The sequence below is a fragment of the Clavelina lepadiformis genome, chromosome 4 (genome assembly GCF_947623445.1).
Source record: "Clavelina lepadiformis chromosome 4, kaClaLepa1.1, whole genome shotgun sequence".
NCBI classification, from domain to species: Eukaryota; Metazoa; Chordata; class Ascidiacea; order Aplousobranchia; family Clavelinidae; genus Clavelina; species Clavelina lepadiformis.
This window is the reverse complement of record NC_135243.1, coordinates 23,219,626-23,232,536: the sequence shown is the minus strand read 5'-3', so window position 1 is coordinate 23,232,536 and position 12,911 is coordinate 23,219,626. Positions and strand designations below refer to the sequence as shown.

General features: G+C 36.3%; 1 protein-coding gene across 3 annotated transcripts; it reads right to left on the bottom strand.

Annotated features, from left to right (window-relative positions):
• Nucleotides 1–2,366: 2,366 nt before the first annotated feature.
• On the bottom strand, nt 2,367–8,616 carry LOC143451424 (uncharacterized). Of its 3 annotated transcripts, XM_076951947.1 has the most exons (6): nt 8,477–8,616; nt 6,974–7,468; nt 6,697–6,722; nt 6,551–6,619; nt 5,748–5,867; nt 2,367–5,587 (listed from the first exon to the last, which is right to left on the bottom strand). In XM_076951947.1, the coding sequence occupies exons 4-6, from the start codon at nt 6,600–6,602 to the stop codon at nt 5,253–5,255; spliced, it is 507 nt and encodes a 168-aa protein (XP_076808062.1). In that variant the 5' UTR covers nt 6,603–6,619; nt 6,697–6,722; nt 6,974–7,468; nt 8,477–8,616; the 3' UTR covers nt 2,367–5,252. The 3 variants fall into 3 exon arrangements, with proteins under 3 accessions (XP_076808062.1, XP_076808061.1, XP_076808063.1); XM_076951946.1 differs by having other exon boundaries at nt 6,551–6,722; XM_076951948.1 differs by lacking the exon at nt 6,697–6,722.
• Between the last annotated feature and the right edge of the window lie 4,295 nt (nt 8,617–12,911).

The following is a 12,911-nucleotide window of genomic DNA, read 5'->3' as shown; positions in this document are numbered from 1 at the left end:
TGTGTATAATTAGTTTCTTTGTCACTCAAGTCACAAACATACGGTACTAACCGTGACATGAGCTGTACTAGATGCCAGTTAAAATCTGTTATTGCCTGGAACCGATAGTGAATGTGCAGTTTCCGTCAAAAAGTTTTGCAAGGTTTTATTCCGTTAACTGGCAGTGCGTCAGTTAAGCACTTTTCGTCAATGATTTAAATCTATCGTTATATATTTGGGCAAATTTAAATTAACTCCATTGAGTCAGCAACTTGAATTTCATTGAGGATTGGTCCATTTCTGCAGAGAAGCCATCAATGAAACAAAAAGTAAACATAGATTGCGACAAAAATTTTTGTGCACAAATTATAATAATTGCACAGATTAATATAAAATATTTAAATTCCTACGTTGATCCGCAGCAGAAATAGACTTGGAATGAAAACAGGACACGTAGCTGAATTCTAAGTTTTAGAAACTTACCTGGTTCATAGATATTTGTTGCTTAAGATGTTTAGTTGTTTATGTTTATGTTTAGTGGCCGCTGTAGTTGTTATTATTATTTAATTATTTGCTCTGAAACCCGTAAACAACAGACCACACTGAAAAAAGAAAACATTTTAGATCAAAACACTAAAAAACAAACATGTCCAATCGGAACGCCACAAAAAAGGACACACCTGAACAACCAAACACGAGAATTATTGCAACACCTTAAATTAGAACGTTTTGCAATTTAAACGTGTAAAAAAGCAGGCACTTTTGTGGTATTTAAATTTGGTGTAAAAAAGAATGACAGTGCACGCTCTGCCGCACACGGCGCATGGGTTTTCGGCCCCTCTGCGCCAGTAACGTGACTGCGCCAGTGACAACCTTTTTAAGACCAACCAAAAAGTCATTCCAGAAGTCGAGCCAGTCGTTATCAGCATGCGCCAAAGAACGCTAATGTCAATTTGATTTCAACGGTTTTCTGGGAAGAATCATCAACTAATTCAAGGCAGTTGTAGATTGGATTGGCAGATTGGCCAGGAAACTCACCCGACTCACTCACCCGAGAACTTGCAATTCAAAATAACTGCAAAATGCTTCTCCAATCAATGCCAAATCGTGCAAAGAAAGTACTGAAGAATCAAGGTGGTCACACAAGTTATAAATATCGTGTTTTGAAACATATTGTGGAAAGTAAATAAAATAAACTGTGAAAAATTAAATTGTACTTACGGTGAAACAGTTATTCTCAGATTTTTATCACGTTATTTCTGACAAGCTCATCACAAACTGCTATATAATGATATGATAATTGGAAACGGAGGAATACCCAACTGACAGGTGAAAAAGTGATTAGTGATTCCGTCAAAGTGATACCGGTGCTCTCACCACGCGATAGACACTCCGAGCTTCATTGCCGTCACTTTACCTTGAGTCCGAAAACGAAAGAATTCAGCGTAATATTTAATTCATGAGGAGTCCAGGACTTATCTTGATCTCCCAGATTCATGTCAAAGTAAGTTGGTGAGCTGCTGTTGTGAAGTCACGCGCATTGAAGCGCTGCTCTGTTGTCATATAGGCCTACTCACCACAAATGTAGCAAAATACATCTGGGTTGTTGAAACAACGTCTACATGTTAAAGACATAATAATCTTTTAATTCTAATTCTATTCTAGTCACTTAAACCCTCACCAGGTGCAAAGTTAATTGACAAGTGTTACACCGCCAGCAACTTACCTATTAAAACAACCCAAAGTTTGTACGCACTTTTCAGTTGGAACGCAAATTGTCAGGACGTGTTTGAAAGTTACCGCAATTATAACAACATCGTTGAGTACAATTTTTCATCGAGTGACTTCAGTCACAAGAAAACCATACAAGAGAATTAGTTAAGATAAAATTAGCAACAAATCTATGGAGGAGTTTCCCATAATTATCAGCATTTAATTATTCCAGATCAGTTCAAATACGTGTGTTTCTTAAGCCTTATTTCCAATGTACATACGCTCTTCAAGCTTTAAGTCCAAAACTGAACAGAGCAGAAAGATATGGCCTGAAGATAGGATAAGACATGAAAGATATGTTTTCATCCTTCAACGTACAATATCATTCCTTTATTGATAATGGTGCAATTCGATTGCAATTGCTCGAAATAACAACATGTTATTGTTGATATTTGGCAACATTTCAATGTGCAGTAGTTTACAGTGAACAGGTCACTTCTTCAATTGGATTTGTTTCAAAGCATGTTGAGCTTAAACATAAGCGTTTAACAGCTTATAATAGGAGTTTTCACACTTGAAAGCTTGCATATAAAATTGCTCTTGCTAAACAATTGGAGCTGATTCAAATAAACTGGTAACATGCTCTGTATATTTCAGGTTCTACTTTCAGCGAACAAAAAGTACGATATAATTTATTGCGATTCAATACAAAACCGTGGGTGCAAGATTACTAAGAATATAATCAAAAGAAATTTATCTGTTTTGTATACTGTAAACAAGCATAAATCTTCATCATCTTCAGATGTTACAATAAGACAAAGAAATAGGCCAAGCACTCCAACGACGAACACGTTAAAAACCATTGGAAAATAGTGGCTTACCCTTTCATAAACTTTCACAACTTTCATAAAACGGTTCATCTTAAAAGCACAAACAAAGTAAAACACCATTTCCAAACAAGCCAGGGTATAAGACTGAATTTTAGAAAGAAAATAATTTGGTAAATGGGTTACAAAATCGAGTCGTAAAACTTACCATTTGCCAGGCGTTTTACTCTTTGGAAAAAGAACTAAGAAACTGAGGTGTAAAATAACCATAACAATAACAAAAAACTGAATAAACAGACCCAGTGTGTGGTGAAGTATTTCATATATAAATTATACAATATACATATATGTATATATACAATAATAACATGCAGAGGGCACGCAACCATTCCTCAACATTATCAAACGACTGAACGTGGAATTATATAAAGATACAAAGGACAAAAAACACACTATGAAAAAAAAACATCGAAACCTAAATATATTACTGTACGATAAAAAATAAGCCTGAAAAGAAATGAGTTTGCTTCCTTTAAAGTGACCAAGTATACGGTAGTTACTGGCCTAAATACTGGGTTATCGTGATAAAGTTCATTGTTTAACAACATTTCAGCTTTTTCCCAAATTTGGTCACCTTGTCTTCGATGAAAGACGAGTAAAGTATCGGGTTCAGGGCGCTATTGATCGGGAGCAGCACACCGGCGGTGAAGATTTCTATGCCTGGAGGTAGGACACCACCACCCAGGCTAACATAGGCCATGATGCAAATCGGAATCCAGCAGACAAAGTCCGTTACAATGAGCCTTGCTATGCGCAGCTGGAGTCGTCGATCTTGATTCTTAGCAACGTCGTTTTTTTTATCCGGAACGTTTAGACATGTTTCTGTACACTAGAACGTAGCTCACGCAAACAAACAGGAAAGATACAAGATTTATAGTGATAATGAAGGTAGAGTAAGGCCAGAATCTGTTACCTTTGCTAACAAAAAGCGTGGGTACGCAGACACTGGTTTTCCCATAATAGCTTATATCACCAGGTGAAGAAAACTGGGGAAACTCGTCGTCAAAAATTATTTCGCGGTCAGCCAAGTGTCGCCTTTATCTTGCATTGATGTATTGGTCAGCATAGACAGGCGACATGTGAAGGATATGACGTAATCATCTGTAACTGTGTCCGTTTTTGAAAACTGGCTGAGAAATAAAGCGGCATGATTAAAGTAACGGAAGAGATTCGGCAAAACTGCAAGCGTTATCGAAAGCAACCAGGAAAAAAGAGCAGCCGCTTTCCAGATGTTTGTTGAAGTCAATCGCGCTTTAAACGGGAAAAAGATGCTGTAAAGACGAAAAGCGGCAATAAGAACCATGATAAAGCACGAAGATGATCGTTTCCTATTAGTCCGCAAAACGAATATATTTATAACCCACAGGATCACTAGAACGTTAGAAAATAGTTGACAGGTAGAAGGTGAAAATGAACTTTGTCTGAGACCTGTTTGACCATTGCAAAATTACAGTAGATTTGGATAATTTCACTCCAACGTTTTTCATTGTTCCGGGCATATATGCGCATGTTTTTCCCATGTGTTTGTGTAAAAAGGCGAATTATTTTATTCTGGAACTTGCGTGATGAAACAAAAGCTAGATTTGAGTCCTTTATTAGAAGAACAAACTAAAGAAATAACCAGGGTAGTCGCCGTTGGAAAATTTGGAGAAAAATTGCGTTGCACAAAAAACATTGAAATTGACAAACCGCTTCACAAAAATGAAGCAACGAAGCAACATTAAAAATCTTATACTAACAACAGACTCAGCAAAGCCTTTCTCAAGCCATTGCCAGAATACTTTACCCGAAGGGCTTCGAACGATTCCACCTAATTAGTTGTTGATACAGTATTTATAAAATGCTAAAATTGATATTATGCAAACAACAATTTTTTTCAATTTTCTTTTGCGGTCAAGCGATGCTCATGTACAAATTGTTGGTTTTGTGCCGGAAGACCAAACAACAACAATAGTCTTTGACAGTTCTAGAACTTTTTTATCTACTTGACAAAGCTAAAGAAATTCAACCAACCAACCAACCATGGTCGCGATTTGTCAAACGTTCTCAGCGATATTTCATTTTCATTTAAATTTATGATGTTGAAATATTGTCTGCGCTTTCGAAACTTCAAAAAACATTAACAATGATTATATACAGGGTTGCCATCGGTGTGAACTAAAAAATAAGGACGAACAGGAAACTAAAGAAGAATACTACCTTGAACAGCGCACAGCAGGAGAAGGCAATCAATGTTCCAAAAATGAAAAAACGAGATAATATTTGCATGTTGTCATTTGTATATCTTTGGTACAAAATAATATACTAAAGGTGTCAAAATGCCCAAAATACGAACCTCTGCCCTAAAAATAAAACGAAAATAAGGACATTTCTTAGAAAAAAGAACAAAAGTATTTTCTAAGACACGGACCTTCAAATGAAGGACAAATCTTAGAAATAAAGACGGTATGGCAACCCTGCTTATATAGTTAACGTCATTAACCAACTAGTTCAATATCAAACCACACAGTACAAAGTCTCACTAAACTTACCAAAGTAACTACAAAGCGACTCACTAACAACGGTACACACTAAACAAAGTCATCTTTACAAACGAAAAGTTTCAAATACATTTGTATCTAAACAGACAGCATTGCATGTCAATATACGTCATCGTCAACAACAACGTCAAGTTTAATCCACGCTGAGTTTTGTTTCTTCGGACAGAGAAACATAAATACGTAAACGAGTTAGAAAGCAACAAGCAAGCCATTGACCTATAGTAACCCCGAAGCAGATGAAAAGCTTAATATCGGATACGAGTGAAATGTCGAGTTCGACGAATCCAGTCCGGAACGGCTGAAGAAGATCAAATGTTTTTCCGTTATCGTACGAGATGAGACCAAACTCTTTGCTCTCATCCGCCTCAAAATAGTGACGTAATTCCGCCGTCAAACCTGTCTGGTTTTGCGTCATTAGTCTCAAAAAGGGAATGACGTAGAGAGACATAGTGACAATAAGGAGGGAACCTGAAACAACAGTTTTTGTCAAATTAGATGAAAGTTATATCATGATCTAATCTCTTGTTTAACATTAACAATTAACGGTAAGGTTTGGAACTTAACTTAATCCTTTTCAACAACACTGTATGTGAAACAGGTAGGCCTACGCTGTGCACAAGTGTTATACCTGAGAGGGTTAGGGAGACGGCGCCAATCCGAGGTCCAAGTACGACCATAGGCCCTGTTATGAAGACTAGACCCATGTACGCGTTAAGGAGGTTTGAGATGAGAACGGCATTCGTGACAACTGAAACACAAAACACGAAATTTAAACTGCACGATTTTGATGGTTTGCGTTGACTGTGTTGGTCAACTTAAGCAATGCGATCTTACAACATAGTAGAACGTTTGTTGGTTTGACTCGAAATGTGAGCGTTTGTTAGGCCGCTTAAAGCAGCCAGTTGAGCATCTTAATACGTAAACCAAGTTTGCAGTTTTTATTGTTGTATTGGTTCATGTTAAAACGAATACCTTTTTCCGGAAAAACAACAATTTTTAAATTTTATATGAAAACTTACAACTTACTTCTAGTCAATCTAGTGGAAACAAAGTCAAGCAAAAAATATGTTGACCTATGGACCTATTATGGACCCTTAACCTATTGACCTTAACCTGTACCCTTAAACTATGGAACTAACTTAACTTATGGATCCTTAAAGGACTTTAGTTATTATCTTTAAAAATTTCCGGCTGCTTGTGTAACCAACTGAAACAATATTTTAGTTTTGAAAACACGTTGCCGGAATAACCTTGAGAACGACATAATTTTTAAAAACCCGCTAAATCAGACTGATAGCCACGTAAAAGAAACCGCATTTGCTATACAATAACAATAATGCCCGATCTTTGCAGGAATTGCCCCGGGCAAGCAAAAGGTTTTAGTAAAAGCAGCAATGAAAAAGATCTCTTTCATACAGTTAACTCGCTTACCGTTTGGTGTTAAGGTGGACTTTGAATTTTCAAAGGTACTGTTGGTCTTCATTTCCACATTGTAGGGATCTATGAGAAGACATACGCTCTTTTCAACGAGACTGTTTGCCACAAAATTTTGTTCTGATTGGTTTAGATTTACGTACGTCATCAAATCGACGATAAAGCAAGCCTAGTAAAAAAAAAACTTCCAGCAACTGGTTGTTTGAGCATAATTTGTCGAAGTTGAACGATAAGAAATAGTTCATTAGTCCACATTTTTGGTCTTTCACAATCTCATTTTTCAAGGCTTTGCAATGAAGGTAATCGACAGAAACTTAAACCTCCTCAGAAGGGAAAAAAAATTTTGTTATAGCATATATAACCTAAGAACTTGCCTGATCGTTAATCTTTAAAATAAGGCCAAATTTAAGTTGCATTTACCTTTATGTGGTACTCAAAGTTCATGAGAGACACAAAGCAAACCGACCCAAAAGCGCTTAACCCAAACAATCCCATAAGCATGGCAACAATGATCCTTTTAACTGTTTCCATTTTCTTTGTATAGCTGTCCGATCTATCCGTAGCCACTAAGAATGTCCACCAGCACATGATGGTTTGTTCAGCATGAAAACCACAACACAGGTCAGAATTTACAGAAAAAGCACAACAGGTCTAATTTTAAAATTAAGTGGCTATACGAGGCAAATTTTTATCCTGTTATATAATAGCTGCTTATAAGTATAGGCTACATCCATCAAATACAAACTTTTAACTCAATTACAACTTTTCCTCTCCAGCCTAAAACGTGCAATTCGACAAAGCACAAATAGGAGATGTCGCACTTTGTAAATATTTGGGTTGAAAAAGTCCTGTAGCGCTCGTGCGTTTTATAGCTGGGGGCAAATTCAAGCTGAAAACTTGATGCTTTTTTCTTGTCTGTAAAAATATTTTAACATCAAGCAAGAGTTTGTTGTTGCTTTTAAGTCACTAAAATGAAGAGTTCGCATATTTTAAAACCAAAACCTATCCACGGTTGTGTTTTAAACATCGATAATTTTTTATAACCAATTATTTTTTATAATAATTTTTTTAATGATATGCAAAGCATTTTGGTTTCCGAATACAGTTGTAGGTTGGCATTAGCGTCCTATCAGATTTTCTTGCTAGTTTCTTTCATAAGGTTTGTCGAAAACCGAGTGATTTGACACCACGTCACATTCAAACAGAAATTGGAGATGAACCGTTTAAAATTAAAGTTTGTTGGAAAAGTGAGTGAAAAAAGTGACCACAACTGACCACTATATCTATGTGATTGTGAACAGTTCTGAACAATTTCCACTGATCAACTTGATATCTTAAGTTAGTGACGGGCGCACATGTTAGCTGGTTTAGAATTTATATCTGTTGATTTATAGCAAAAAGGGTAGGTTCGTAGGTTGTACATATTTTAGTTACTGTATATATACATACATATATCTAACCAGTAACAATTACCAGATTTAATCAACCTATATTATACCGATATTCGGAACTTTAGTTCTGACCAGATTTCAACAGCCTGTGTAGTCTGTCAAGAAAGCAAATATACTTGATACTGAGAAAATTTAGTAAATTCCATGCTAAGCTTGAAAAAAGCAGCTAAGTTTGGTAAAATTTTATTGGTAACAAGAATTACTTAGAACTGTATCAGCATGATTAGGTAGTGCTTTTACTCTGCCAATGTATCATAACTAACAAGTTACACACATTTAAAACCAACACAACATAACTTTAAGATGAGTATATTAAAGCAATTTTTTGAAAAAATTCAATCAGTTAATCATTGCACATACATCAATGTAGTGACATTAGGTTCCAAATGTTGACAAACACATTAAGTAAGTTCTATTGACATAAAACGGAGATCATAATTAAAATACAATATCAACCACAATTTCCACTTACAATTGAGCCTCTGTGGAGCTCCTTGTTTTTTCCTCGTCATAGTTATCATTTATCGCTTTCAAGTCTGGAGCAATTTGCTTTGAAATGTAAACACTTATACTTTAACTATGCATTATTTTACATTGTTAGACATTTTTTACTGTAAACACAAAGATATCGGTTAAGTTATATATATATTTCTACATTTTACGAGTATGTATGAATTGATGACAAAAAATTTACTGAGCTCTGAAACTTCTAGGGTTTTCTGCTTTAGCATACGAGTATTAATAAGGCATTTTGTAAAATATAAAAATTAATTTAGCTTGCTAAAGCAATCCTTATGAAATTGTAGCAATGGCATATATGAAAGCTCTACTGCAATCTAAACAATTGCAGCAACAGTACAAACATAATGAAAACAAAACAACCATCAATGAAATCTTCAAATTTGCCACATAGGCTAGGCATATGAAAAATGATAACACTAGAAACAAAATCCAAATTTGTACAGTAGTTTGTACCATAACATGACTGCACAATCAATCACTGTGGTGCTTTTTTATACAGAAAATCCATATCCGGACTACATTTCTACAACACTCACAAACCACCTCAAAGCGAAGAAGAAAGCATTTTAAAACAGACTGACAATTAAGACGACAAAGAAAAGTTAATGCCATAGAGCCAGCTCACCACTATACATATCCTTCCTGTTATTCCTTTTTATCGAAATAATTATTATGTTTAAAACATGACACCAGAATAAATGCAATAAAATTGTGAGATGCAGGACCTCGCTACAGTAAAAGGGGATCTGATAATCCATATTCATCCTGGTATAATGGAATAGAACTCAGGAAAGTGAAACTGTCTGGTAGGTTTCTCAATAAAGATAAATTCCTCAATAAATGAATTCTCTAACAACTGTCTGGTCGATTTGAAAAACTTCGCTGAACTTTATTCAACATTAAACTATACTGAGAACTTTGATGTATAATGCATACTTTTATTAAAATTTGGACGTTCCCAGTGGTAAATTTCTTCTTGAAAACAGCTACAATATCAGGACTATGACCAGTTGAAACCTTGGCAAGATGTATGGCAATGTTTGCTTTAGTATCTAGAGCTGTGTCGTGCAATACGTATAAAACTATTCTTGGGATTCATCAAAGCTACTAAACCTGCATTAATAGTGTTTGCTTGCTTGACTTTTGCATTATTACCGACTTGTGCTCGCCGGACTATATTTGCTTTCTTGCATTATACTCTATTCCAGTTCGAGTCACATAAATATACGACTTTTTTTAGGTCATAGTGGAAAGTGCATTAAACTGAACTATTCTGTATTTACCATGCATAAGTTGATTTATATACATTTAAAGGAAAAATTAAATTTGGCTAATTACACTTTGACCGCACAGCAAAACCTGTTTGACATATTTTTGAAGTGACTATTTCACCGCAAGTGGGTCAAACAGCTTCTTGTTAAAGATAAGCGGCTAGGTCAGGAGAATTATTATGCAAAAACTTAATTTTGGTTGCTTGGGGCTTGATTAAAGTTAGTTATAGATTATTAGAGTGTACATTTCAATCAATCATTTTATTTTTATTGTCAATAGTGCGGTAGGAACGAAAAAATCAAGCCAATTGTTATTAGCATGCGCTAATGAACGACAAAACGTGACAAAGCCGAAAAGGGTTAAAACGTGTTCAAAAGTAATGATGGTAATAATTGCTGGTAACAACTAGCATGGCCACTAAACCCATTTAAGTTAAGTTAGGTTAACAAGAAACCATGAAAAATAGCTTCGAATTGAATTGACAATTTTTCTGGTAAATAGCAGCAGCCTATTTTTTGGTGAGATCTGCAATAAACATCAAAATGTAGCTTTATCATTTTACACTGCAAGTGTGGACTTCAGCATAGCCCCGAATAACTGATTAGCATTTTTTTTAAATGCGTGGCAAACATCCAACACTACATGATTGAAGAATTACACCATAAATTTCTACTTGTTTGTCTTGTCTCGTCTAACTTACAATCAAGGAAGCAATAATGTAGTGAAGGTTAATAGAAAATGCAGTGGGCTGAAAGCTGCATGAAGCTCACTTCAAAATGCCTCAAACTACAAGTGGAAACAATGACATGCTTTCCCAGACTTAAGCAAGTTAAAACATGTTTCTTTTTTATAAATACAGCATCACCTAGAGATAGCCAAACGATAAGATACGCCGAGTTATTTATTTTAATTTTTGAACTCCTCTGAAAGATTGACTACTGTATCAGAGCTGACTACGCCATAGGCCTAGGCCTATAGTTCAAGACAAAAAGTTAGCCTTTGCATAATGAAATAAACAAGGGTTAATTCCGGTGTTCTGTTAAAAATATAAGTCAGTAACAATATGTTAACATGCACAAATATATAGTAGCCTAGCCTAACTAAATAAAACAAGAATTCTTTTTAATACAGAAAGCTTGCCACTACAGCATTCAAGTAGGCCTATGCCAGCTCTGTGGCAAACTGCCTAAATACTCAAAATCCTGGGGTCTAGTATACAAATGCACAATCACAGGATGCCTTTGTGTACTAGACCCCATGTAGCTACTCGAATTGTGAGGTCATCTAGTTGTGCAATTGTATAGGCTACTAGACCCGTTTCCTTTAGCCTACAGTTGCACTGCAAAACCAGATAACATAGTCGAGTATTGAAAGATTGTGGCGTGAGTAATTTTTCTTTTTTGCCTTATAAATTGTTTGCATTCAGCCTTTCCTGCGGGAATGCGAAAGTTAAAAACAACCAAATACGATATAATTAGCTCACTATCAGACTATCGCGTTATCTGGCCTAGGCCTAGACTGTTTTCTTTTTATTAGCCTTCAGGGTTCTCATTTTCATTTCGTTCTCATCAGCTTATAGTAGTCATAGACATCTATTATTATAATACTGGACAAATCTCAGGCAATTCACCCAAGGTTTGTATAAGTCTTTCGACTCTTTCGTGAGCATGACGTGATTTGCAAAGGGCAGAGCCGTGCGATTTTGATAAATACTGTACCTACGCAATGTACGTATACCGATATAACTTGTTGACTCGGTAGCCGATAGGTTAGAACTCTAGGCAATAATGCGGTGCGTGTTGTGGTGTCCGATACCCAGTGGTGCTAATGCAGTACAGGTCATTGGCAAGGTATTGTCTACGTTTAGTGGTTCCCATGATTCCATGAACCATTAGTTCTCTGCTAGCTCGGTAATCGGAGCTAAAGTAACGAGGAATCATCGCAAAGTTTAGGTCATACAAAAGTTTTCTTTAGTCTGAGGGCAAAAAATATGGTACCATGTACAGTATAACCTGTATAGTGTATACAGTGGTATACTTAAATACGCTTTGAGGGGTGGGGCAAAAAGTTTTCAACAACGGCGTTTAAAATTCTTACGCAACTCCGTCTAAAGTGCTTGCGTGAAACAAGAACAATTTGAGCTTTTACGTTTCAAAGGCTGCTTTAAAACGCCTCAAAATAAAATGTATTTTCATGTTTATAGGCTACGTTCAAAAGTCAAAGGTGGTAATTGGCAATGGCAATGCCATTGCCAATGTATGATGCATAATTTTGTAAAGAATGAAGACGAAAAGACGTATGTTGCCAAACCAATGCCCCTCCTTTTTCCAAATATGGCAGTGGTTTGGTTCAAATATTTTTACATCCGGTTCTCTTACTGTAGCAGCATGAGATATTGAACCGGGACTGATATGCACATAGGCCGACACATACGCGGTTACGCCTATACAACCGGTTCGCGGAGGTCATTAACATTGCAAGAACCGGTTCGCACAGGCCGGCTGAATCCCACCAAGATGGTCGTGACTAGAAATACTCATTCCTTGCAGTGGGTTTGGGAATACTTACTTTCATGCAGCAGGCGTTGGTGTCAAGTATCGACAAAAGCAGCTTGTCAGCATTGCTTTGATTTTTAGTTGATTACCAACCAAATAGAACACCAATCACAAACATGGTCACCGATGGAAGACACTAGACATAAAACATTTTCAACATTTTTACTAGTCTGGCAAATATAGCGAAAATCCATTTGACACAAGAATCATCTTACCCATAATGACGAAATAAACAAGTAGTAAGTTAGTAATACAATAACAGTAACTACAAGTAGTAAGTTTCAGCATCTTGCATTTATTGTATTTTCATTTGAGTGCGAACACACAATGCTTGTTTCTTACACAACAAAGAAATTTAAGAGGCTAATTGCAACGAAGCATCATTTTGGACCCTTTTAACGCCTCAGAAACTCCTTTCCAGCTCGGCCAGATACTATGTTGGTCCTTTCCCTCCGAACGGCCCCACGCAGCATTGAGTGCAGAACTGTAGCAACAATGGAACCACCATTCGCTTTGCTTTCTGCCCGCAAAGGTTGGGAAAACGCCGCTGTCAAATAA